The sequence below is a fragment of the Anoplophora glabripennis genome, unplaced genomic scaffold, assembly GCF_000390285.2.
Source record: "Anoplophora glabripennis isolate ALB-LARVAE unplaced genomic scaffold, Agla_2.0 scaffold9, whole genome shotgun sequence".
NCBI lineage: Eukaryota > Metazoa > Arthropoda > Insecta > Coleoptera > Cerambycidae > Anoplophora > Anoplophora glabripennis.
The window spans coordinates 2,351,683-2,378,225 of NW_019416258.1; the positions used below are offsets into that span (position 1 = coordinate 2,351,683).

Sequence of the window (26,543 nt, forward strand, 5' to 3'; positions counted from 1 at the left end):
AGTGAATATCCCCAATGATTTAGGTTTGGGCAGCTGACTTCTTGTTTGTACAGGGTCTCTTAAACTCGTAGTATGGGTCTACTGTGAGGATACAAAACATTTAAATAAAATTTGGGACATGTGGTGTTAAAGGGGATGAGGTAAGCTCCATTTTCAAAGGAAGGTGATATTAAAAAATGTTTCATTTTCTTTTATATCCAAGAAATATGACTTTGTGTCTTTGTGACTTCGTGTGATATATTGGTCTCAGGACTGTGTGATCGAGCTGCATCCCAACATTTCCGGAACGCTTTGTATGGAAGGTACTTATTTGATTCATCATGATGAGAACTATTTTTTGAGCAAATCATCTGCCGTGATTATGGTTTATGGTGCTGACTTTTTATTTATATACCTACGTTTTATTCAATGATGCCCGTTCAATATTAACAATAACAAATTGTTTCAGATTAAAATTAGAGGGGATGTTGCCATTTTGGTTGATAAGGAACTACTACTAAGTTGTTGAAAAGATTGAGTAAGTAATTTATCTCTTATTTTATGCTCTTGTTTTTTTAAATTTTCTCTTCTTTTAAGTACTTGTTACTCACTTTACTTTTAATACTATAAAATGTTTTTGTTTAAAAAATATTCGAAATGAAACAATATTGTTCCGCTTTAATTTTGACAATCTTTTGATTACATAAACTCTAATTATCTAGTACTAACAGTAATTTATTCTTGTCTTGTACTACTCTCTGGGTGGAGACATACTGAGTGGGTAAGTGGTTTAGTATCAATGTCTCATTTTTTTCTCCTAATTATTTTTATTTTTTAATTCTCTATTGCTGAGTATATTTTTGTATTTATAAAAAAAATTAGAAAAGAAACAATATTTTTCTTATTTATTTTCTTCTAATTATTTTTATTTTTCAATTCTCTATTCCTGAGTATATATTAGTATTCTTAAAAAAATTACAAAGGAAACAATGTTTCCCATATTTATTATTATTTTATTAAAATATACGATAAAATAAAATATCCTAAGCAATATATAATATGTTCGAGAAAGGTTGAGACGCTGTTGGACTACAGACTCCTGAGATCAAAACCCAAAGGCCCCAGATTTTCCTGTTTTATTCACTAGAAATAAATTAACTATAAAAACTGATTTTGTAGACCCCAAAAAATAACAGTCTGTATATTATTTTCTCTAAGAAGTCTGTAATTGAAATAGTTGGAAGGTGATATGAAAAAATGTTTCATTTTCTTTTATATCCAAGATATATGACTTTGTGTCTTTGTGACTTCGTGTGATATATTGGTCTCAGGACTGTGTGATCGAGCTGTATCCCAACATTTCGGAACGCTTTGTATGGAAGGTACTTATTTGATTCATCATGATGAGAACTATTTTTTGAGCAAATCATCTGCCATGATTATGGTTTATGGTGCTGACTTTTTATTTATATACCTACGTTTTATTCAATGATGCCCGTTCAATATTAACAATAACAAATTGTTTCAGATTAAAATTAGAGGGGATGTTGCCATTTTGGTTGATAAGGAACTACTACTAAGTTGTTGAAAAGATTGAGTAAGTAATTTATCTCTTATTTTATGCTCTTGTTTTTTTAAATTTTCTCTTCTTTTAAGTACTTGTTACTCACTTTACTTTTAATACTATAAAATGTTTTTGTTTAAAAAATATTCGAAATGACACAATAATATTGTTACGCTTTAATTTTTAATTTATTAATCTTTTGATTACATAAAGTCTAATTATCTAGTACTAACAGTAATTTATTACATCTACTATTGATAAACCTCTGGGTTAGATATATATTTTTTAAGTTGTCGTCTCAATAACATTCTCTTTGTCGCAAGTATCGGTAACTTCCTCGTGAGAGCTGTCACTGTCCACGTTTTTTTCCCCGAAAACTTCTTCGAAAATCTTATTGATCTCTTCATTAAAGTCATCATCGTCAGAATCTTTGCTTCCTCCACTGCTATGCGAATCTGCCACTTCATGTACCACACAGTTTACGTGATTCTCCCCATTCGACTCTTGCTTTTTCATCTGTACCCTTTTAGCGCGAGGCACTTCGTAATCGAAATTTTGTTCCAAATCTATAGTGCTGTCCAATCTGTTGCGCATGCGGACGTACTGGATAGAGTTGAGCTTCTCCCGTGGTGTTCTCCCTTCGTACGACCTGGGATTGCTTTCGATTGAACTCACACTGTCGTTTCGTTTCTTGCCTTTGCAAAACATGAAGCAACCGCCTAACCATTCAGACATGAGAACGCCCGCTCCAACCAAAAAACCCGCCCCCAACAGCAGGAACATTCCTTGGGTGTCGTCTAGGTTCAACGCCCTGTCTTCGTAGGACAGTGCCTTGATGCCTCCAACCTTGGAACTCGCCTGAAAACAGTCCATTATTGTTTTGTTCTTTTTTCGATTGAATTAGGTCAGGAACAAGGAACAAAAATGTACTTTTATTTCAAAAAATATACAGGGTGTCCCTGAAAAGTATGAGCAACGCTTGATCACAGGTTCCTTGGATGAAAATAAGTTTATTGAGCATAATCTATTTATACAGGGCTGGAAAATCCACATGGTCCATCTGCCTTTACATGAGAGCGACAAAGTAAAGTAAAGAAATCCATGCGATAGACAAGGATGGCTATAGTGAAGACGTTTCATAATCTGAATAGTCACCGCCCGTTTTGGGTTAGAACTATTCATATTATGAAACGTCTTCAAGGTAACCATTCTTGTCTACTTTATCGCTTTCATGTAACGGCCGATGTACCATGGGGACTTTCTAAACCTGTATACAAAAGTGCACGCCTACTGATATATAGCCTTCTAATAGGCTATTGATTATAGAATTTTAAAAGGAACTATGACGTTCAAGATATTTTATTACATAAATCGTTCAAATGGCCATTTTACATGAAAAAACCGCGGAGTGCTATTAAATTAGAGGGTGGAAATTGAAGATAGGGGCGAAAATGCACCCCTTGTTTTTAGTTTGTAGCTCGAAAACGAAGCAAAATTTCGCTGTAGTTCGTGGGAAAAATAATTTATGAGAATTGAATTTCCCGTCGAAATGGATTATTAAAAGGAAAATTTTATGCAAAAAATCGTTAATAAATTAATTTATGTTAAAAACGACAAAAATCTAAAAAATATTTAAGTTTGACTGGTTATAACTCAGTCAATATTAGTCTAAAAACTTTTGAAAACGCATCATTTTGAAGGGAATCTCATCTAGTTTTGTAGAGCAATTGTCTTTGCCCACTACTACTTAAAAAAAATTAGAGGCAAAAAAGTAAAAAATCAAACAATCTTAATTTTTACTTTTTTTAAAATTGTTTATTAACGATTTCTTCATAAAATTTTTCTTTTTTTTTTAAATAAGCCATTTCGATGGGAAATTCAATTCTCTACAAAATTTTTCCTATGAACTATTGCTTCGTTTTCGTACTATATTTAAAAACTGCAAGTGCATTTTCACCCCTATCTTCAATTTCAACCCTCTAATTTAATAGCACCCTACGGTTTTTTAATTTTTAATGACCCTTCGAACAAGCCATGTGATGACAATCCTTGAACGTCTTATTTCCTTTTTTTTTGCAAAACATGAGAATTAAAACGTATAAGAGAACGCGACGAAAATCGAAAAATTGGCTAAGTTTGAGCGGCCATATATCAGTCAATTCTCATCCAAAAATACTGTACAACCTCTTTTTTTTTAAGAAAACTTTATCTCCTTTTTTTATGAAGCAAGCCGATATCTATCTTTACTCAAAAAAACCTAGAGGCAAAAAAGTAAAAAAAATCAAAAAATCTAATTTTTTGCTTTTTTCAAATTGTTTATTAACGATTTTTTGCATAAAATTTTCCTTTTGAATTTTTTAATTAAGCCATTTCGATGGGAAATTCAATTCTCTAAATAATGTTTGCTATGAACTATAGCGACATTTTACTTCGTTTTCGAGCTACAATTAAAAAACTGAAAGGGGTGCATTTTCACCCCTATCTCCAATTTCCACCCTCTAATTTAATAGCACTCCGCGGTTTTTTAATCTAAAATGACCCTTTGAACAATTCATGCAATAAAATTGCTTGAAAGTCATAGTTTCTTTTAACCCGGTTTTTTTGGATATAATCAATAGCCTATAAATAGATAGAACAGATAACCCAGTTATTTACAAATAATTTGAAAACTATTTTTCTTAAAAACTTCAAAATTGATACACATATTTTTTTTAAATAAGGGAAATGTAAATATAGTATTTGGTGGTATTTGGAGAATACATGTTTAGGATGTTCTCTTTCTAGTGCCTGTGCACCACTGGCTATCCCGTAACTTTTTTGTGTGTACGCCAGTGATGCCAGAATTTATATTTTCAAAAATAAGCACTATTTTAGAAGATTTTTTGCCTCTTACAAAATTTTGATATAGTTAATGGATTTCAAGTAAAATTGGCATCTTTTATATATTAAATATGGGCAAAAATTCGGATTAAAAAAAATAATTTATAACTGCAGCCTCAAAGTACGTAATAATAATGAAAAAACAACACATTAAAAAAATAAAATTAACTACACATTTTTTAGTCTTAGCATTGTCAATCAATAAATTAAGAAATCAACACTAGTATTTTAAATAAACATTAACACCTAAGAAAGTCAACATTAACATTTCAAATAAACCTAAACTGATATTTTGAAATCACATTAAAATAATATTACAGTAAATGCTCAAAATGATATCATTGTTCTTGAACGCAGACATTAATTCTTCTTTAATTAAATTCATTTAATTAAAATTTAAATGAATTTTATCCAATAATTGTGCATAACATTGTTGTCATGGCATTAGTTTTATTTTGTATAATTCGTTTTCTGTATTTACTGGAAAGCTATAAACTTTGGTCTTCAATGCTCCCCAAAGAAAATAATCACATGGGTTTAGGTCCGGGGATCGAGGTGGCCATTTTAACGGGACATTATTTCCTCTAGCTACCCACCTGTTAGGATAGTGCTCATCTAAGTATTGCCTTACCGATAAGGTAAAATGAGGAGGAGCCCCATCATGCATGAAAATCATATTCATTTGTAGTGCTATCGGTAGCTCTTCAAGCAGATAGGGTAATCTCGTTTGGAGAAATTCTAAATAATTTTCTGCGTTCAATGTAGCAGGTAATATAACAGGACCAATTAAAAAACTACCAGTAACACTAGCCCAAACATTAATCTTAAATTCATGTTGCAACCGTCTTTTGCTGATTTCATATTGAAGTTTCTAAGAAAAATAGTTTTCAAATTATTTGAAAAAAACTAGGTTATCTGTTCTATATTTAGAAGGTTATATCCCAGTAGGCGTGCACTTTTGTGTATACGTAAGTTAGGCTAAATAGCCCTAGTTTCATCCAAGGAATCTGTGGCCAAGCGTTGTCCATACTTTTCAGGGACATCCTGTATAATTGTAGACAGTAACTCGCGTAGCACATAGGTAATGCTGAGGATGTAACAGAAACGACGAAACGTCAACAGAAAGTGCAATAGTTGTTTTTTATTACAGTTCCTGACCTAATCCAGGTTAATAAAGAAAAAGTAACAACCGGAAGTCACGAACTAAATATTTATCGGCAATGCTTCTTTTTTTTGAAATCGCTAATAACTTATTACATCTACAGGGTGTCCCACTTCAGACGGATCATTTTGTGTTTACTCTTTATTAATTATTTTATTGTTGGAATACTTTTTATGCCGTGTACTGACTTAATGCGACTTGACTAAATTCCTACCAAACAAGTAATTTTAGATATAAGACTCTGTTTTGGAACACCCCTTAGTACAAAAGAGATACTGCACCGCTAATAGCCTTCCAGTGGCGGTTCTCATCATATCCCACTCGACGTCTGCTTTTAGTTTGTTGAGGATGCCAGCCTGTAGAGCTAGCAGAATTCCAACGTCGAGTATCTCGCTGTATATGGAATTTTTTGGATATCCAACACCAATGTTGAACGGTGCCAAACAATCCTCACTGATATGCAAAATGGATCTCTTGCTCCTAAAATTTTATGAAGGAAAATTGTGTTTAGATTTAATTAATGTATTACTTTGTTGTAAAATTGGTCCTGACGATGTAATCCAACTGGGCTCTGGAACCTAAGAACGCATAGTTCCAAATGAAGCTCTTGGTGGTATTCCTTAATCCAGATTCTACGTCGGGAACAAGATCCAAATGCCTTAGTAGTTTTTCAGTACCTTCATCTGATGAGTTTGCGAATAAGTGTGGCCATCCTCCTTTATCTGAAAAGCACCGTCAGGAAATTGGAAAGTGTTATCTTATTAACTAACCTAAAGTCCCTATTTGATATCTTCCGTCAAGTAACTGCCTTACGGTGTCTACCACGGCTGGATATATTGGAATAGTTACAAACGCTATAATAGACCCGGTGTAGCACGCTGTGATGATAATTGAGAACAACCAGTAAAATCCTGAAACATTGCGAAGTAAATCGTACTGAAATCGCGATGTTTCTAAAAAAACTACCAATAAGTATTCTTGTGGTAAATTTATCCGACTTATTCCAAGCTTCGGTTCCGCTGAAAGTGAAACAGTTCGTAAACGTACCAAAGACATACCAGAACATGTTTTCCATTTCTTCGGGATTAGTTATTAAACCCTTCAGAGTGAGTTTATAGGAAAATGTCAGAGGGAATATTGCAAGCATGTAAATAATAGTTACTGCCAACCAGACGGTCCAATGGAATGGTCCCATTATAGCCCGATACCTCGGTAGTGCAGTTGATGTTAAAGATATGAAAACGGCGCAGTCTTGGGAATGCCATTGGCTGATTGCAATCCTATCGATTCTATCTTGGGTGATGTAAAGGCCCCCTAGGCCTAGATTTGCCTTCCTTTTCTGCACCATTTGTGCAACTGCTTCACCAGAACTTGAATCAAATAAGATATTCGTGTATTTGGTGAGTATGTAACACTCCTTAGTTGTGCAGATACTTAAAGCTTTTTAAAAAAGGCGTATAAAGTAACTACATACAAAAAATTTACATCTAAAAATTTTTTTTTAGGAAAATAAACCAAGGTTAGAACATAGGGTAAAGGAAGATAATTACTAAATCGAATGTCGTGGTGCAACACTGTTTTGCATATAAGATAAGTGCGCTTTACTTTCTTCAATATTTTATTAAGTATTAGACTAACTATAAAGAGTGATGATTAATTATATTTTTCATGAAAAATATTTCTGAAAATGTGTTATGGCGTGGGGAGTTTTGGGTTTTAAAATGTTTTAAGTAAAAAAAACCTAATATTTCTGTGTTTTTAGCTTGGACCGTCAATGTACCAGGTGTTGTACGAGGTGTGAAACGTCTGATATTAAAGAAGAAATTACACAACGAGGCCAAAGGAAAGAATTGTGAACAGATGTTTTATTTCACAGCTCCCCTTTAACTTTGAAAGATAAGTTAATTATTTATTGTAAGAACATACAGGGTGTTCCGAAAAAAGTTCAAAATAACGTCCATAAGTACTTTTTGATAACTTTGCATAGCCTTATAAATTTACCAAAATCAAAAATTAATTTTGGGATTATTGAATTTTCAAAAACGTGTGAAAACGAGTTGTACCAATGTTTTTATGAGTAGAATTACCCTCTAAATAATTTGCACCTATTTCCTGAACACCCTGTATAATGAGACATCGATTAACACTATTATTTTAGTTTACATTGAAGATAAAATATTGTACTTTACAGATAAATAAGGAAATATATAATACCCGTTCTAGAATTAAATATTTCATTCTATCAACTGTAGTTATAGCTGTTTTCCTATAAGGATTATTGTGAAACAAAGTTTTAATTAAAAACATATAATTTTTTCAGTTACGGAATGATTGACAGTTTAAATTTAAATTAACTAGTGATGAATATTGGTTTTATAACCATTCTAATGATTTTATACTAGACTGAATTTTTTATTTTATTATGTTTTAATTTTGTTAAGTTGAAACAATTTGTCTAATTTTAAATTTCTTTCAGAAAAATAAATAGCGAACGAGATCCGCAGATAATTTAATTTTGATGTAAGTTACGTGTTGTATTGGTTGTTACTAACATCTAATATTTTATTTCGAATTTTGACTTCTACTAAAAGAACATAGAACACTGTAATTTTTTTATACAGGGTGTCCCGAAATTATTGCAACAAAATACGGACGTAGATTCAAGACAGATTTAGGGAACCCGTATTTTTGTCAAGTCGCCCCCCTCTTTCGGAGTTACACCTCCCTGAAGTCTGCCCCTAAGAATAGTCTTTTTTATACCTCGGAACCCCACTAAATTTGGTACACAGGGATTTTATGACATGTGGAATCTGTTAGTGTTACGTTTTTTGTCGGGGAACCCCCACTTTTTCGTGGGCTCCTTGTCTTTGGAACCAAAAAAATTTGGTTGATATTTGAATTTCTTATAGCGTTTATTTAAAGGTTCATGTTACAAAGTGCGAACGGCACCTCTTATAGCGGCGGCAATGGGCAGTGGGTCGGTTCTAATGTTGATTCGCAGCATATACAGGGTGATTCACAACTTATCCAAAAAATTTGGGAATAGATGCAGCATGAGAAATGGAATGAATATCGTAAAAAAAATTTTTGTAAAATCCTTATAGTTTCCGAGAAAAAAAATATTGAAGTTATAGTACATTCAACCACTACATAGCTGGACAACTGTAGTCTCTAGCGTCATTCGCCACGTGGCCTCAGCGACTCCGAATACTGAATTCGGATTTTGCAATCGTCGTTGTGATATTTACCTGTTATCTGTGGTGTTTACAATANATATATTTTTGCAGCTACTTCGTATAATTACTGTATATATTTTTGGAGATGCTGAAGCTGAAGCCATTAAGGATCATTGAATGTTTTTGTAACACGCAGAAAAATTAGTGAAGGGGCTTCTGTAATGACTGAGGTAAATTGTTCATTTTGAACTACATTTTAAAACGTTAAAAAATATCCGAAGTACTTTATAACAGTTGTGGTCGGTTAATATTGACAATAATAAATTGTTCCAGGTAGCACCTTACAGTATTGGATGTGACCGTTTTTGAGAGAATGAGGAAAATAACCGCGAAACTTATTTGAAGAGATTCAGGAAGTTGTGTACGTCTTATTTTTTGTTTCTTTTATTTGAATTTTCTTTCTCTTAAATGTTCAGTTGCTAAATTTATTCCTTAAATTGTCGAATTTGTTTCTTCATAATCGAAAAAATACATTTTTGTGTAGAAAATTTCAAAATCCAGACCAGATTCTTACTTAAAATAAATATGAAATTAAAAACTATTTTACAGTATGATTAGAATTAATTCTTGAGCGACCATTCGCAATGATTAAGGTTCGTTTAGCTGACTTTTTTGTGTTGTTATAGATATTTTATTCAGTATCCGTTCAGCATTGACACTAATAAATTGTTTTAGATAGCACAACACTAGACTGGATGTGACCATTCTTAGCCGACGAAGAATATATTGAAGATATCCAGTAAGTAATTTTTGTCATATTTTTTGTGTGTGTGTTTACAGGATGTTAAAATTTACAAAAATATATATTTTCTGTTGTTCATTTTACGAGAAAAAGGTATTCTTGATTAAAATTTTTGTTTGTCTTTAAAATATCTTTAAATTGTCTTCAAAGATAATCAAACATTTTAATCAAGAGTGCCTTTTTCTCGTAAAATAAATAAAATTTTTTGTCTGTCCTTTCTATTAATGTAGGCCAATTCATATACAAATTGAAATTATAGTATACATTTTAATTCTAAGCAACTTTTATTAATAACATATTTCTGTATTGTTTAAAACAAAGGAAGTTTATTCTTGAACGATTTTTATATTTACCGATTTTCTGATCACCCTGTACATGCAAAATGAAAGTTCTCCATGCCAACCGCATTTTAAAGATAGGCGAAAATTTTAATCAAGAATGCCTTTTCCTCGTAAAGCGAAAAATAAAAATATTTTCCTTCTTTTCCATTCTAACAGTGAACATACTGTATACAACTTTTTTTTGTAAACTTACTCTGTACACCGCGTCCCCTAGGAAAAAGTTTAGAGCAATCTCTACTTCTTTTTTGACAATCATTTCCTGCAATTTCAGCATTTACAGTGAAATCACCCTATATACGAAAATACAAATAAATTCATAAGTATTTTATAGTTCAATATGATGAGTATTCATTTCTGAATGAACGACCGCAATGATTAAAGTTCGTGCAGCTGACTTTTCGTTTGCTATTATTGATATTTTGTTCAATATCCGTTCAATATTGACACAAATAAATTGTTTCAGGTGGCATACCACTAGAGTGCTTGGATGTGACCATTTTTAGTCGATGAAGAATACAAGTAGGAGATATCGAGTAAGTAATTTTTGTCACGTATTTCAATTTTCCTATTTAAATTTACTATTGTCTTGTATTGTTCCTCGATAACCAAAGAATTAATGTTATTTAAAAAATTTTAAAATTGAAACCGTATTCTTACTTAAAATATTAAAATAAAAATAAATTCTGAAGTATTTTACATACAGTATATATGATGAGTATTCATTTTTGAGTGAATATCCCCAATGATTTAGGTTTGGGCAGCTGACTTCTTGTTTGTACAGGGTCTCTTAAACTCGATAGTATGGGTCTACTGTGAGGATACAAAACATTTAAATAAAATTTGGGACATGTGGTGTTAAAGGGGATGAGGTAAGCTCCATTTTCAAAGGAAGGTGATATTAAAAAATGTTTCATTTTCTTTTATATCCAAGAAATATGACTTTGTGTCTTTGTGACTTCGTGTGATATATTGGTCTCAGTACTGTGTGATCGAGCTGTATCCCAACATTTCGGAACGCTTTGTATGGAAGGTACTTATTTGATTCATCATGATGAGAACTATTTTTTGAGCAAATCATCTGCCGTGATTATGGTTTATGGTGCTGACTTTTTATTTATATACCTACGTTTTATTCAATGATGCCCGTTCAATATTAACAATAACAAATTGTTTCAGATTAAAATTAGAGGGGATGTTGCCATTTTGGTTGATAAGGAACTACTACTAAGTTGTTGAAAAGATTGAGTAAGTAATTTATCTCTTATTTTATGCTCTTGTTTTTTTAAATTTTCTCTTCTTTTAAGTACTTGTTACTCACTTTACTTTTAATACTATAAAATGTTTTTGTTTAAAAAATATTCGAAATGAAACAATATTGTTCCGCTTTAATTTTGACAATCTTTTGATTACATAAACTCTAATTATCTAGTACTAACAGTAATTTATTCTTGTCTTGTACTACTCTCTGGGTGGAGACATACTGAGTGGGTAAGTGGTTTAGTATCAATGTCTCATTTTTTTCTCCTAATTATTTTTATTTTTTAATTCTCTATTGCTGAGTATATTTTTGTATTTATAAAAAAAATTAGAAAAGAAACAATATTTTTCTTATTTATTTTCTTCTAATTATTTTTATTTTTCAATTCTCTATTCCTGAATATATATTAGTATTCTTAAAAAAATTACAAAGGAAACAATGTTTCCCATATTTATTATTATTTTATTAAAATATACGATAAAATAAAATATCCTAAGCAATATATAATATGTTCGAGAAAGGTTGAGACGCTGTTGGACTACAGACTCCTGAGATCAAAACCCAAAGGCCCCAGATTTTCCTGTTTTATTCACTAGAAATAAATTAACTGTAAAAACTGATTTTGTAGACGCCAAAAAATAACAGTCTGTATATTATTTTCTCTAAGAAGTCTGTAATTGAAATAGTTGGAAGGTGATATTAAAAAATGTTTCATTTTCTTTTATATCCAAGATATATGACTTTGTGTCTTTGTGACTTCGTGTGATATATTGGTCTCAGGACTTTGTGATCGAGCTGCATCCCAACATTTCCGGAACGCTTTGTATGGAAGGTACTTATTTGATTCAACATGATGAGAACTATTTTTTGAGCAAATCATCTGCCATGATTATGGTTTATGGTGCTGACTTTTTCATTTATACACGTTTTATTCAATGATCCCCGTTCAATATTAACAATAATAAATTGTTTCAGATTAAAATTAGAGGGGATGTGCCATTTTGGTTGATAAGGAACTACTACTAAGTTGTTGAAAAGATTGAGTAAGTAATTTATCTCTTATTTTAAGCGCTTGATTTTTTAAATTTAAAATGTTTTTGTTTAAAAAATATTCGAAATGACACAATAATATTGTTACGCTTTAATTTTTAATTTATTAATCTTTTGATTACATAAAGTCTAATTATCTAGTACTAACAGTAATTTATTACATCTACTATTGATAAACCTCTGGGTTAGATATATATTTTTTAAGTTGTCGTCTCAATAACATTCTCTTTGTCGCAAGTATCGGTAACTTCCTCGTGAGAGCTGTCACTGTCCACGTTTTTTTCCCCGAAAACTTCTTCGAAAATCTTATTGATCTCTTCATTAAAGTCATCATCGTCAGAATCTTTGCTTCCTCCACTGCTATGCGAATCTGCCACTTCATGTACCACACAGTTTACGTGATTCTCCCCATTCGACTCTTGCTTTTTCATCTGTACCCTTTTAGCGCGAGGCACTTCGTAATCGAAATTTTGTTCCAAATCTATAGTGCTGTCCAATCTGTTGCGCATGCGGACGTACTGGATAGAGTTGAGCTTCTCCCGTGGTGTTCTCCCTTCGTACGACCTGGGATTGCTTTCGATTGAACTCACACTGTCGTTTCGTTTCTTGCCTTTGCAAAACATGAAGCAACCGCCTAACCATTCAGACATGAGAACGCCCGCTCCAACCAAAAAACCCGCCCCCAACAGCAGGAACATTCCTTGGGTGTCGTCTAGGTTCAACGCCCTGTCTTCGTAGGACAGTGCCTTGATGCCTCCAACCTTGGAACTCGCCTGAAAACAGTCCATTATTGTTTTGTTCTTTTTTCGATTGAATTAGGTCAGGAACAAGGAACAAAAAGGTACTTTTATCTCAAAAAAATATACAGGGTGTCCCTGAAAAGTATGAGCAACGCTTGATCACAGGTTCCTTGGATGAAAATAAGACTATTGAGCATAACCTATTTATACAGGGCTGGAAAATCCACATGGTCCATCTGCCTTTACATGAGAGCGACAAAGTAAAGTAAAGAAATCCATGCGATAGACAAGGATGGCTATAGTGAAGACGTTTCATAATCTGAATAGTCACCGCCCGTTTTGGGTTAGAACTATTCACATTATGAAACGTCTTCAATGTAACCGTACTTGTCTATCGCACGGATTTCTATGACTTACTTTATCGCTCTTACGTAACGACCGATGTACCATGGGGACTTTCTAAACCTGTATACAAAAGTGCACGCCTACTGATATATAGCCTTCTAATAGGCTATTGATTATAGAATTTTAAAAGGAACTATGACGTTCAAGATATTTTATTACATAAATCGTTCAAATGGCCATTTTACATGAAAAAACCGCGGAGTGCTATTAAATTAGAGGGTGGAAATTGGAGATAGTTGTGAAAATGCACCCCTTTCAATTTTATAATTGTAGCTCGAAAATGAAGCCAAATTTCGCTGTAGTTCATGGGAAAAATTATTTAGGGAATTGAATTTCCTATTTAAAAAATTTTAATGGATTTTATGCAAAAAATCGTTAATAAACAATTTGAAAAAAGAAAAAAATTCGATTTTTTATTTTTTTTTTTAGTTTTTTGGCTAGTTTATGTTAAAAACGACGAAAATCTAAAAAATATTTAAGTTTGACTGGTTATAATTCAGTCAATATTAGTCCAAAAACTTTTGAAAACGCATCATTTCGAAGGGAAAATCTCATCTAGTTTTTTTGTAGAGCAATTTTCTTTGCCTACTGCTACTAAAAAAAAGTTAGTCAAAAAAGTAAAAAAATAAAACAATCTTATTTTTTACTTGTTTAAAATTATTTATTAACGATTTCTTGAATAAAATTTTTCTTTTAAATTTTTTAAATAGGCCGTTTCGATGGGAAATTCAATTCTCTACAAAATTTTTCCTATGAACTATACTGAAATTTTGCTTCGTTTTCGTGCGATACAGGGTATTTCTAAAATAGGGTTCTAAACTTCTGCTGCGTTTATAACTCATTAAAATAAGCCAAAAAGTTCCTATTAACATGTTTCCTAAAACGCACTCTTAGGAAGTTATATGCACTTAAAAGGGCCCAAACAAAACTGTTTTTTTTTTCTGTTATTGAGAAAACGGTCGCAAATAAATAGAAAAAAATGAATGGGTCTTACATAACTTTTTACGTTAAATAACATGGTCTACTCCGTTTTTCGACATGCAAATCATATGCGTCCCATTTAGGTGGGTGAAGGGGGTTTTCGACCCGTAATCTTTTTATTTCAATTTTTTTACAATTTTTCTGTACAGAATTATAAAATCTTTACAATTTTACGTAAAAAATATTATCTTTGTCCAAATCGATATTTCCAATGGTTTTCGAGTAAATTGAGTTTGAAAATTACTCTGCTCTTTAAGTTATTAGGCCAAAAATTACAAAAATCTGTTTACCATAGCAAATAAAGGACTGACGTTGCCACAACGCTTAACAATTTAAGTTATTGATAAACTATCAATTGAGCTTTGCAGTGTTTAATTAGTTAAAGTGGTGAGTGGAAAATTTAAGTATACAACATTATTGCAACTCATAAAATGGAGTCATATTCAAACACGGAAATGGCAGATATGCACCTTATGTACGGCCGTGCGGCTGGAAATGCATCAGAAGCGAGGCGTCTGTATGCGGCAGCATACCCGAATAGAAGACTTCCTTCTCGACAGGTATTTCAGAGAATACATCAACGTTTAAGAGAAAATGGTTCGTTCCAACCAAGAGTAAATGATCGTGGCAGAGACAGATTTGTAAGAACACCGGTGATGGAAGAATATGTATTGAGAGCTGTGCAGGACAATCCAAGTGTTAGTGTAAGAAGTGTCGCACATATGCATAAGTTTTTCCGTACTTTGGCGAATTCTTTGTGAACAACTACTTCATACTTTTCATATCCAGCGTGTTCAAGCTTTAAATCCGAATGACTACGAACCACGTCGGCAGTTCTGCCAATGGTTTTTGCGAAAATCGAGGCTGATTCCGAATTTTGCATCTCTTATTTTGTTTACGGATGAGGCAAGCCTCAGTAAAGATGGTTATGTCAATTTTCATAACGCTCATGAATGGGCTGATGAAAACCCACACAGCATATTTCAGTCTAGACATCAGATTCGGTTTTCCGTCAATGTTTGGGCAGGTATTTTAGGCGATCGGCTAATCGGACCGTTTGTGTTGCTTAATCGATTCAATGGTGAGGATTATTACAATTTTTTAGTTAACGACTTGCCAGGAATTTGGAAGATGTCCCTTTAATTGAACGCCATAGCATATGGTTTATGCAGGACGGGGCGCCACCTCATTACCTACATAATGTTAGACAACACTTAAATGAGTTGTATGGAGAAAAATGGATAGGCCGAGGAGGTCCTGTTCCCTGGCCTCCACGTTCCCCTGACCTTAACCCCCTGGACTATTTTTTGTGGGGTCAACTTAAGGCAAAGGTTTATAAAATTCCAATTGAGACCATTCAGCAACTACGGGAGGAAATTGAAACCGAGTGCATGGAAATAAGGCAAACACTAGAATTTTCCAAAGAGTTCGCAAATCATTGAAGCGTCGAGCTAGATAGATTATGCAACGAAATGCAAGGCGGTCACTTCGAGCAGTTCTTGCAATTTAACTTATTATTACTAATTTTAATCCCATTATTTTCTATTTCACATTTAGCTATTGTCTGCAGTAGTAATTAGTTCTTTAATTAGTAAGTGTAACTCTAAATTTAAATAGTCTTAGTTTATGTCCTAAATTATTTATTAAATGATCGAATCCTTCATAACTGCAATTTATTTGAAAAAAAAGACAGTTTTGTTTGAGCCCTTTTAAGGGCATATAACTTCCTAAGGGTGCGTTTTAGGGCATATGTTAATAGGAACTATTTGGATTATTTTAATGTGTTATAAACGCAGCAGAAGTTAGGAACCCTATTTTAGAAACACCCTGTATAGATAAGTTAGGCTAAATAGTCTTATTCTCATCCAAGGAATCTGTGGTCAAGCGTTGTCCATATTTTTCAGGGATACCCTGCATAATTGTAGACAGTAACTCACGCAACACGTAGGTAATCCTGAGGATGTAACAGAAACGACGAAACGTCAACAGAAAGTGCAATAGTAGTTTTTTATTACAGTTCCTGACCTAATCCAGGTTAATAAAGAAAAAGTAACAACCGGAAGTCACGAACTAAATATTTATCGGCAATGCTTCTTTTTTTTGAAATCGCTAATAACTTATTACATCTACAGGGTGTCCCACTTCAGACGGATCATTTTGTGTTTACTCTTTATTAATTATTTTATTGTTGGAATACTTTTTATGCCGTGTACTGACTTAATGCGACTTGACTAAATTCCTACCAAACAAGTAATTTTAGATATAAGACTCTGTTTTGGAACACCCCTTAGTACAAAAGAGATACTGCACCGCTAATAGCCTTCCAGTGGCGGTTCTCATCATATCCCACTCGACGTCTGCTTTTAGTTTGTTGAGGATGCCAGCCTGTAGAGCTAGCAGAATTCCAACGTCGAGTATCTCGCTGTATATGGAATTTTTTGGATATCCAACACCAATGTTGAACGGTGCCAAACAATCCTCACTGATATGCAAAATGGATCTCTTGCTCCTAAAATTTTATGAAGGAAAATTGTGTTTAGATTTAATTAATGTATTACTTTGTTGTAAAATTGGTCCTGACGATGTAATCCAACTGGGCTCTGGAACCTAAGAACGCATAGTTCCAAATGAAGCTCTTGGTGGTATTCCTTAATCCAGATTCTACGTCGGGAACAAGATCCAAATGCCTTAGTAGTTTTTCAGTACCTTCATCTGATGAGTTTGCGAATAAGTGTGGCCATCCTCCTTTATCTGAAAAGCACCGTCAGGAAATTGGAAAGTGTTATCTTATTAACTAACCTAAAGTCCCTATTTGATATCTTCCGTCAAGTAACTGCCTTACGGTGTCTACCACGGCTGGATATATTGGAATAGTTACAAACGCTATAATAGACCCGGTGTAGCACGCTGTGATGATAATTGAGAACAACCAGTAAAATCCTGAAACATTGCGAAGTAAATCGTACTGAAATCGCGATGTTTCTAAAAAAACTACCAATAAGTATTCTTGTGGTAAATTTATCCGACTTATTCCAAGCTTCGGTTCCGCTGAAAGTGAAACAGTTCGTAAACGTACCAAAGACATACCAGAACATGTTTTCCATTTCTTCGGGATTAGTTATTAAACCCTTCAGAGTGAGTTTATAGGAAAATGTCAGAGGGAATATTGCAAGCATGTAAATAATAGTTACTGCCAACCAGACTGTCCAATGGAATGGTCCCATTATAGCCCGATACCTCGGTAGTGCAGTTGATGTTAAAGATATGAAAACGGCGCAGTCTTGGGAATGCCATTGGCTGATTGCAATCCTATCGATTCTATCTTGGGTGATGTAAAGGCCCCCTAGGCCTAGATTTGCCTTCCTTTTCTGCACCATTTGTGCAACTGCTTCACCAGAACTTGAATCAAATAAGATATTCGTGTATTTGGTGAGTATGTAACACTCCTTAGTTGTGCAGATACTTAAACCTTTTTTTCACTTTTATACAGAGTGTTAAATGAAAAAAGGCGTATAAAGTAACTACATACAAAAAATTTACATCTAAAAATTTTTTTTTAGGAAAATAAACCAAGGTTAGAACATAGGGTAAAGGAAGATAATTACTAAATCTAATGTCGTGGTGCAACACTGTTTTGCATATAAGATAAGTGCGCTTTACTTTCTTCAATATTTTATTAAGTATTAGACTAACTATAAAGAGTGATGATTAATTATATTTTTCATGAAAAATATTTCTGAAAATGTGTTATGGCGTGGGGAGTTTTGGGTTTTAAAATGTTTTAAGTAAAAAAAACCTAATATTTCTGTGTTTTTAGCTTGGACCGTCAATGTACCAGGTGTTGTACGAGGTGTGAAACGTCTGATATTAAAAAAGAAATTACAGAACGAGGCCAAAGGAAAGAATTGTGAACAGATGTTTTATTTCACAGCTCCCCTTTAACTTTGAAAGATAAGTTAATTATTTATTGTAAGAACATACAGGGTGTTCCGAAAAAAGTTCAAAATAACGTCCATAAGTACTTTTTGATAACTTTGCATAGCCTTATAAATTTACCAAAATCAAAAATTAATTTTGGGATTATTGAATTTTCAAAAACGTGTGAAAACGAGTTGTACCAATGTTTTTATGAGTAGAATTACCCTCTAAATAATTTGCACCTATTTCCTGAACACCCTGTATAATGAGACATCGATTAACACTATTATTTTAGTTTACATTGAAGATAAAATATTGTACTTTACAGATAAATAAGGAAATATATAATACCCGTTCTAGAATTAAATATTTCATTCTATCAACTGTAGTTATAGCTGTTTTCCTATAAGGATTATTGTGAAACAAAGTTTTAATTAAAAACATATAATTTTTTCAGTTACGGAATGATTGACAGTTTAAATTTAAATTAACTAGTGATGAATATTGGTTTTATAACCATTCTAATGATTTTATACAAGACTGAATTTTTTTTTTATTATGTTTTAATTTTGTTAAGTTGAAACAATTTGTCTAATTTTAAATTTCTTTCAGAAAAATAAATAGCGAACGAGATCCGCAGATAATTTAATTTTGATGTAAGTTACGTGTTGTATTGGTTGTTACTAACATCTAATATTTTATTTCGAATTTTGACTTCTACTAAAAGAACATAGAACACTGTAATTTTTTTATACAGGGTGTCCCGAAATTATTGCAACAAAATACGGACGTAGATTCAAGACAGATTTAGGGAACCCGTATTTTTGTCAAGTCGCCCCCCTCTTTCGGAGTTACACCTCCCTGAAGTCTGCCCCTAAGAATAGTCTTTTTTATACCTCGGAACCCCACTAAATTTGGTACACAGGGATTTTATGACATGTGGAATCTGTTAGTGTTACGTTTTTTGTCGGGGAACCCCCACTTTTTCGTGGGCTCCTTGTCTTTGGAACCAAAAAAATTTGGTTGATATTTGAATTTCTAATAGCGTTTATTTAAAGGTTCATGTTACAAAGTGCGAACGGCACCTCTTATAGCGGCGGCAATGGGCAGTGGGTCGGTTCTAATGTTGATTCGCAGCATATACAGGGTGATTCACAACTTATCCAAAAAATTTGGGAATAGATGCAGCATGAGAAATGGAATGAATATCGTAAAAAAAATTTTTGTAAAATCCTTATAGTTTCCGAGAAAAAATATTGAAGTTATATAGTACATTCAACCACTACATAGCTGGACAACTGTAGTCTCTAGCGTCATTCGCCACGTGGCCTCAGCGACTCCGAATACTGAATTCGGATTTTGCAATCGTCGTTGTGATATTTACCTGTTATCTGTGGTGTTTACAATAGGTTTTTAGTAGTTAGTGTCAAAAATGGGTAGTTAGTGTCAAAAATGGTTTGCGTGTACTCGGAGTTGATGGATATCGTTTTAATTTATGGTGAAGCATTTGTGTTATGGTGAAACAAGACAACATTTGTGTTAGTTCGTAGAAACTGAGTACAACGGACCCAAATGTGTTTACACATTGGTGGATAAAATTTTGAACAATTGTTGTAACATCGGGTATGTCAAATGATTTTATTATTTAAAAACACAAATTAATTTTATTAATTAATAAAGGCAAAAGCAGTTGAATTTGCCGATATAAAATAGGTGCGATAAAATTCTATTTACATATTTCTTTCCTTGCGAAAGTTTTTGTCCGTTTTTATCACACCGCCATGCCGGTCGCATTGTGCGAGGTCAGGTTTTACAGTGGACCAGTTTCCAGTGCCGTGCAGAAGTGTATTTTTAAATCATTTTCGAACTGCTCGTTTTAATTTTTTCTTTACAAAATTGTATTTGTAAGGGTCCCCTGTACATCCAGAATTTTTTTTTGATAAGTTCTGAATCACCCCGTATATTTACCAGTTCGAGGAAAACGTTAAGGGGAGATAAAAGATACCAAAAGGGCGCCAACCTACAAAAAAACTAGCAAAACAACCTCCTAAAGTTTCCTCTCCCTGTAGGTCGGGATTGGAGAAAATAAAATAGCACAAATAAAAGTTCCCTATATTTCTCACTTTTACCGGATGTTCGGCGGAATACAGGGTCTCTGATGTCCTGGCGTCCTAGACCGAAGACTCGAATCTGGAGCTCAAGTGTGACCTAATCCCTTCCAGGTTTACCAAAAAATAGTAGAATGTTTGACTTAAATTGCAGTGACTATCGTAATTTTAGCTACTGAAATTTCGCTAAATGATCGCTATGTCGATCTAAGAGACTATTACAACGAATTTTTAATGACATTCGCCAAACTTTAATGTAATAAATAATTTGAGACTTTTCTCAAAAATGAAGAACCTTATAGGCCTTTCAAAACTAATAAGAACAACTGTTCTTAAAACTTATAAAAACTTTTCTATAAACTTTTTTAAAAAAACTTTTCAAAACTCTGATCAACTTTTCAACACTCTTTAAAAAAAACTTTTCTGGTAAGCTCTTTGGTGTGGTTTAAGGTTCACTGGTGATTAATCTAAGTAAAATTATCGGTTTTATTAGAATCACTCGCGAGCTAGTTGCTTCTACCAGTAATAAAAATGAAAGAGCTTTAATTCGCTCCGGCAGCGTAGCACTATCAGATTCCACATGTCATAAAACCCCTGTGTACCAAATTTAGTGATTCTTGTACAACAGGGTTCTGAGATATAAAAAAAGACTAGTCTTAGGGGTGAATTTCAGGGGACATAACTCCGAAAGAGCGGGCCACATGGCAAAAATAAATTTGTCTTAAGAATCTGTGACCAAATATTGTTGCATTAATTTCGGGACACCCTGTATTTAGTACAGGGTGTACATAAATAAAGTGGAACAGGCAGAACTGCTACCAGATAATCTCCAGGTCAAAATTAATTAAACTTGGGCGTATCCAAGTAAAGGGTCACTGAATGTGTATGCAATTGTATTAAACAGTAGCGGAGATAATAATAATAACAAGACCCCTTTACCCCTTTACTAGACCAGAATTTCGACGCCACTGAGTATTTTGAGCATACTGTAAGTTCATTTGATTCACAATTGAATTTCAAAAAATAAAATGTTTTTCATTGTTGTTTTCGAGTTATTTTTAGCCTAAAATAAATTTATCATGCAGTTGAATAAATAGAAAATTTTGAAACTGTACCTTCACGAAAACAATGCATGCTAATTTTTCACTACTGCTATTTTATTATTATTAATTATTATTGTTTTTCTTTATTGGGTATTTATTTTGCCACCTGTGAAGGATTATTTTTTGTGAAAATAGTTTTGCCCAACCAAAAATCACTGAAAAAAGCTGTCAATACAAAATACACATCACTTCAAAGAGTTACCTTCTGGACTGACTGACTTTGTTTTTAAATATTTTTGACAGTTTAAGTTTGTTTTGCTTCATATTTAAAATATTATTTTAAATATTTTTAACCAATTTAATTAATTAATTCAAGAATTCAAGTTTACAAAGTAATTTTTGACACATCTTTCACCGTTGAATAAAATAATCGCGGTCCCTTTTAATTTTCTTGTAACGATATTATTTTCCGTTTCCAAAATTTTGGCCGAACCCAATTGAATTACATGACCATTGACCATTAAATGAAAAAAATATAATTCCCCAAATATTTGTTCTTTATTGCAATCTTTGTGTGCGTTTATTTTAATATTCACAGGTTGAGATTTCTCTCGAACATAGTATTCATTGCATTCACAAGGTACACTATGGATTAATTTTTTTGATTTTGAACTTCATTGTTTCATTGATTTTTCAAAATTTTGTTCACAAATGGTAAAATATCAAATAAATAGAAAACGGATCTTTTGTACTGGAATTAATAATTACTTGAAAAAAATTCTTATATTCAAAATAAAATTGACAGACATTCTTCCTTTAAATTGCATTTATCAATCAAACTAACTTGCAGAACTTATTTCTAAAACAGTCAGTGGTGTTGAAATTTTGTTATTTATAGTTAGGGTATCCCCAGTGTCTCCGCCACTGGTGACATAATCATGTACAGATCCAATGAAGTTAAACATCTTATTAAGTAACTTTAAACTAGAGTATACAGGCTGTCAGAAATTCGTTTCTCACTACAGGGATCTCAGAAACGATAAGAGCTACGAAGTAGCTTAAATGGGGGCAAAGTTGCATAATCAGGAGACCAATAAAAAATCAATAATTTTCGAAATATTTGAAAAAAAAACGAAATTTTGAAAATCCGTTTTTGTTTCATTTCAGCCTTGCTTGAGGTGATATTGAAAAAAGAAGAACACTTTCTCATGGCAATTTTTTGCCCTCTATCGAATGGCATAATAAATTTTTATATGTAACCTTCCGTCTCTTCAGGACCATCATCAACTTAATTTTTTTAAATACGACCCTGGTAATTTTATTACATATTTTGATGACCCCCAATACTGTACTGCCTCAGCCTGAACCAGATTCAATCGTTTCGTCTCGAAAAATTCATCATCTTCAATGTATTCGTTCCAAATTTATCTAGATTTTTTATTTAGATTTCTATGTTTGTTGAATTATATTATACTCTAAGTGTCGTTACTTATTACCATCACATGTTACAATATAACATTATTAAAGTTTTAATCTCCTTCATAATCAAAATTAAAACATTTTTACAATTTTAATTTCATTATGACAAATTAATGCGTATGAACAACCAAAACTCCAAATGAATATTATACTTAAAAAAATTGGAGTAAATGTTCAAAATCGTTTCCGTTTTGCCAAATGTTGAAAATGAAGATAAGCGTAATATGATTTGGTGGATTTCACAGGGTCTAATGCCACTTAGAGTATACGATAATTCAATAAACATAAAAATCTAAATAAAAAATTTAGATAAAGGAACGAATACATTGAAGATGAATTTTTCGAGACAAAACATCTTAATCTGGTTCGGGCTGAGGCAGTACAGTATTGGGGGTCATGGAGGCTTGCAAAAAATGTAATAAAATTTCCAGGGTCGTATTTAAAAAAATGAAGTTGATGATGGTCCTGGAGAGACGAAACGTTACATATAAAAATTGATTATACCATTCGATAGAGGGCAAAAAGTTGCCATGAGAATGTGTTCTTCTTTTTTCAGTATCACCTTAAATAAGGCTGAAATGAAACAAAAACGGATTTCCAAAATTTCGGTATTTGTCAAATATTTTGAAAACTCATCATGTTAGCCTTGATTTTTTAGAGGCATAATGTTGGTCTCCTGATTGCGCAACTTTGCCCCCCATTTAAGCTACTTTGTATCTCTTACCATTACTGAGATCCCTGTAGTGAGTAGCGAATTTGTAACAGCCTGTATTTGACCCAATTGTATTTTGACCTCAAGTTTATCTGGTTTATCAATTTATTCTTCATTTAAATACACCCTGTAGAAACATCATTATGATCAAATCGAACATTTTCGTGATGAGAAAGCGTAATGACAAATTTTTATGATTGTCTTGGGTCTTCTTACTGACTTTAATGTTTTTCAAATCTTTTTACAATTTTCGTATTTACTTAATTTACAAATAGTTTTGTTTAAGAACATTCCCGTCAAGCCAAGGTTAAAGGACTAAATAGGAGTTGAATTTTTAAAATATACATCTAAAAATTATGTGCTGTATTATTTAAATCCTCTAAATTTATTCAGAAAAGAAATACTTTTTTATAAATTCTACTTACCCCATTACGTCAGCATCAGGGGCCTCTTTGTAGTCCGTGGTGAAATTAAACCTTTTGGCCAACATTTCGATCAGTCGCAATTCAATGCCTTCGTAAATGTTGTCGCCATTCTCATTTCTCCCCCTGAATAAAACGTCTACATTAATGTATTTTACAGAAATACAGGGTTATTCATTAACAATGGGAAAGTCGAAAGCTGAAGATACTACTCGTAAAATGGTGACCACTGGCGCAAACATGCCTTATCCGAAAGTTGATAGGTTCGGAAATACAGGGTGTTGAAAGTTAAAATTTTAAATCGTTTTTTTGCGATTATTCTGAAAATATGTAGGTTAGGAACTTGAAAATTTGTGAAACTATATTTTTTTTTAGTTTAGTTAATACCTTTTTACCCTGTATATTTAACATGAAACTTGATTAAAAACCTAAAAGAGCTATCATCTTTCCATTAATTATGTACTCTTGTTTCATTTTGGTATCTCGATCCGTTTTCGAGAAAAATCGATTTAACGAACACTATGTTTTGATAATGAAAAATTACAAGCAAAACAAACTTGTTTCTTCGTGTTATTACAACAATTAACAATAAAACAAATAAAATACGTAATAATGATTTAAAGTAATTGTTCGAAGGATCCACCGTTGACACCGATACACTTTACACGTTTTCTGAGAGATCTTCGAGTTTGAAACAACATATTGAGATTGCGTCTGACTTCGTTGGCAGCGATTTGTATTATTTTCCACAACTCTTCACACGAGCCAATAGATTCTTTGTAAACTGTAGTCCGGACTTCTGAATGGCCAAGCAAAAATGCTTACATGGCCAATCCAGCAATTTGGAAAAACTGCATCTAAATATGCACGCACTGGCCAAGAAAAATGCAGTGGAGCTCCGTCGTGCATGAACCACGTGTCTCTTCTTAAATAAAGTGGAACTTCTTCAAGCCGTGGAAGCATTTTTACTTGGCCACCCAGAAGTCTGGACTTCAATCCTCTTCATTTTTCTAATTGGAAGAATCTATTGGTTCGTGTGAAGAGTTGTGGCAAAGAATACAAATCGCTGCCAACGAAGTCAAACGCAATCCCAATATGTTGTTTCAAACTCGAAGATCTCTCAGAAAACGTTGTGTAAAGTGTGTAAATGTCAACGGTGGATTCTTCGAACACTGACTTTAAATCATTATTACGAATTTCATTTGTTTTATTGTTAATTGTTGTAATAACACGAATAAACACTTGGTTTGTTTCGCTTTTAATTTCTCGTATTATCAAAACATAGTGTTCGTTAAATCGATTTTTCTCGAAAACGGATCGAGATGCCGAAATGAAACATGTATACACAATTAATGGAAAAATGATTGCTCTTTCAGGTTTTGAATCAAGTTCCATGTTAGATATACAGGGTAAAAAGTTATTAACTCAATTTTCGGTAAAATTGGTCGTAAGTGGCGTACTCTATGAGCAATGCTGAGAAATTACAACACGCATCTTATTCGTCGCCTAAAAAAATATAGTTTCACAAATTTTCAAGTTCCTAACCTACATATTTTCAGAATAATCGCAAAAAAACGATTTAAAATTTTAACTTTAATTTTAACACCCTGTATTTCCGAAACTATCAACTTTCGGATAAGGCATGTTTGCGCCAATAGTCACCATGTCACGTGTAATATCTTCAGCTTTCGATTTTCCCATTGTTATCACCCTGGATCATTTTTTGTAGGTAATCTTGGTTCAATAAATGCTTGACATACTTGTTTACTATAAACGGCGGTTGGTGCGAAACAGCCACGAGAAATCTGTGACCCGAGAACCCATAAACCATCTTCTTCGGAAATAGATTAACGTGTCTTGTGAATTTCCCTTTCATCCACGTCGTTAGGACATCAGGCTTGCTCGACCCTATAGCATCTACGTACAACTTGTGCGTGTACAAAATATACGGCGATTCCTAAAAATGATCACTTAGTTACATTCACAACAATGCAGTACTTACTAACTTCATTCTGAGGTACTACTTGGCCTGACTTAACAATGACGAGTAAGTTAACGAAATTTTGCGATTCCTTGTGGGATAAAAATTCGATAACTCTCCATTGCGACGATCTTGCTACTACGATAACTTTATTGCAGTTCTGTTCCCCGATGACGTCTTTACTTCGCATGACGTCCTTCATGAACAGTATGTAACTCACACAAGAACTCTGCGCCTTTTTATCCAGGGTGGTTTTTACCTTAAGTTCGTAGTTGTCGGTAATTTGTCCGTGGATATACGCGAATGGGAAATTAGTTAGTAGTTTCTCCAAGAGCAAATTGTCGTATAACTCCGTGAAAGTGTCGTATAATATAACGGGGGTGCATTCTGATAAGTAATCGTTAGTCACTTTTTTTAAAAGTTTAACCAAGTAAGCTTGTTGATCCACCATCGTTTTTCCAAAAAACGTTTCTGACCATTTTATCCAGGGCGGTTTTTCGTGAAATTTTTGTAAAGCTCTTTTGTCTGCACCTTCACATTTT

The 26,543-nt window shown here is 33.1% G+C and overlaps 2 protein-coding genes across 2 annotated transcripts; both read right to left on the reverse strand.

Annotated features, from left to right (window-relative positions):
* Nucleotides 1–1,817: 1,817 nt before the first annotated feature.
* LOC108908887 (ionotropic receptor 21a-like) lies at nucleotides 1,818–6,948 on the reverse strand. Its single transcript, XM_023457293.1, has 5 exons — nucleotides 6,552–6,948; nucleotides 6,356–6,496; nucleotides 6,115–6,307; nucleotides 5,867–6,065; nucleotides 1,818–2,401 (listed from the first exon to the last, which is right to left on the reverse strand). The coding sequence occupies exons 1-5, from the start codon at nucleotides 6,931–6,933 to the stop codon at nucleotides 1,829–1,831; spliced, it is 1,488 nt and encodes a 495-aa protein (XP_023313061.1). The 5' UTR covers nucleotides 6,934–6,948; the 3' UTR covers nucleotides 1,818–1,828.
* Nucleotides 6,949–12,401: 5,453 nt separating this feature from the next.
* Nucleotides 12,402–26,452, reverse strand: LOC108909123 (ionotropic receptor 21a). The gene is made up of 8 exons (XM_023457292.1): nucleotides 26,027–26,452; nucleotides 25,781–25,977; nucleotides 24,024–24,146; nucleotides 17,334–17,737; nucleotides 17,138–17,278; nucleotides 16,897–17,089; nucleotides 16,649–16,847; nucleotides 12,402–12,985 (listed from the first exon to the last, which is right to left on the reverse strand). The coding sequence occupies exons 1-8, from the start codon at nucleotides 26,450–26,452 to the stop codon at nucleotides 12,413–12,415; spliced, it is 2,256 nt and encodes a 751-aa protein (XP_023313060.1). The 3' UTR covers nucleotides 12,402–12,412.
* Between the last annotated feature and the right edge of the window lie 91 nt (nucleotides 26,453–26,543).

Bases quoted from the DNA above. Each gene is read 5' to 3' on its own strand.
- LOC108908887 (XM_023457293.1), bottom strand. From the start codon at position 6,933: ATGGTGCAGAAAAGGAAGGCAAATCTAGGCCTAGGGGGCCTTTACATC. The intron at 6,497-6,551 runs GTAGTTTTTTTA...GCAATGTTTCAG, and splicing joins TACCACAAGAATACTTATTG to GATTTTACTGGTTGTTCTCA. The intron at 2,402-5,866 runs GTGCAGTATCTC...GACTGTTTTCAG, and splicing joins CCACTGGAAGGCTATTAGCG to GCGAGTTCCAAGGTTGGAGG.
- LOC108909123 (XM_023457292.1), bottom strand. From the start codon at position 26,452: ATGGTGGATCAACAAGCTTACTTGGTTAAACTTTTAAAAAAAGTGACT. The intron at 25,978-26,026 runs GTTAGTAAGTAC...GATCATTTTTAG, and splicing joins AAGTAGTACCTCAGAATGAA to GAATCGCCGTATATTTTGTA. The intron at 17,279-17,333 runs GTAGTTTTTTTA...GCAATGTTTCAG, and splicing joins TACCACAAGAATACTTATTG to GATTTTACTGGTTGTTCTCA.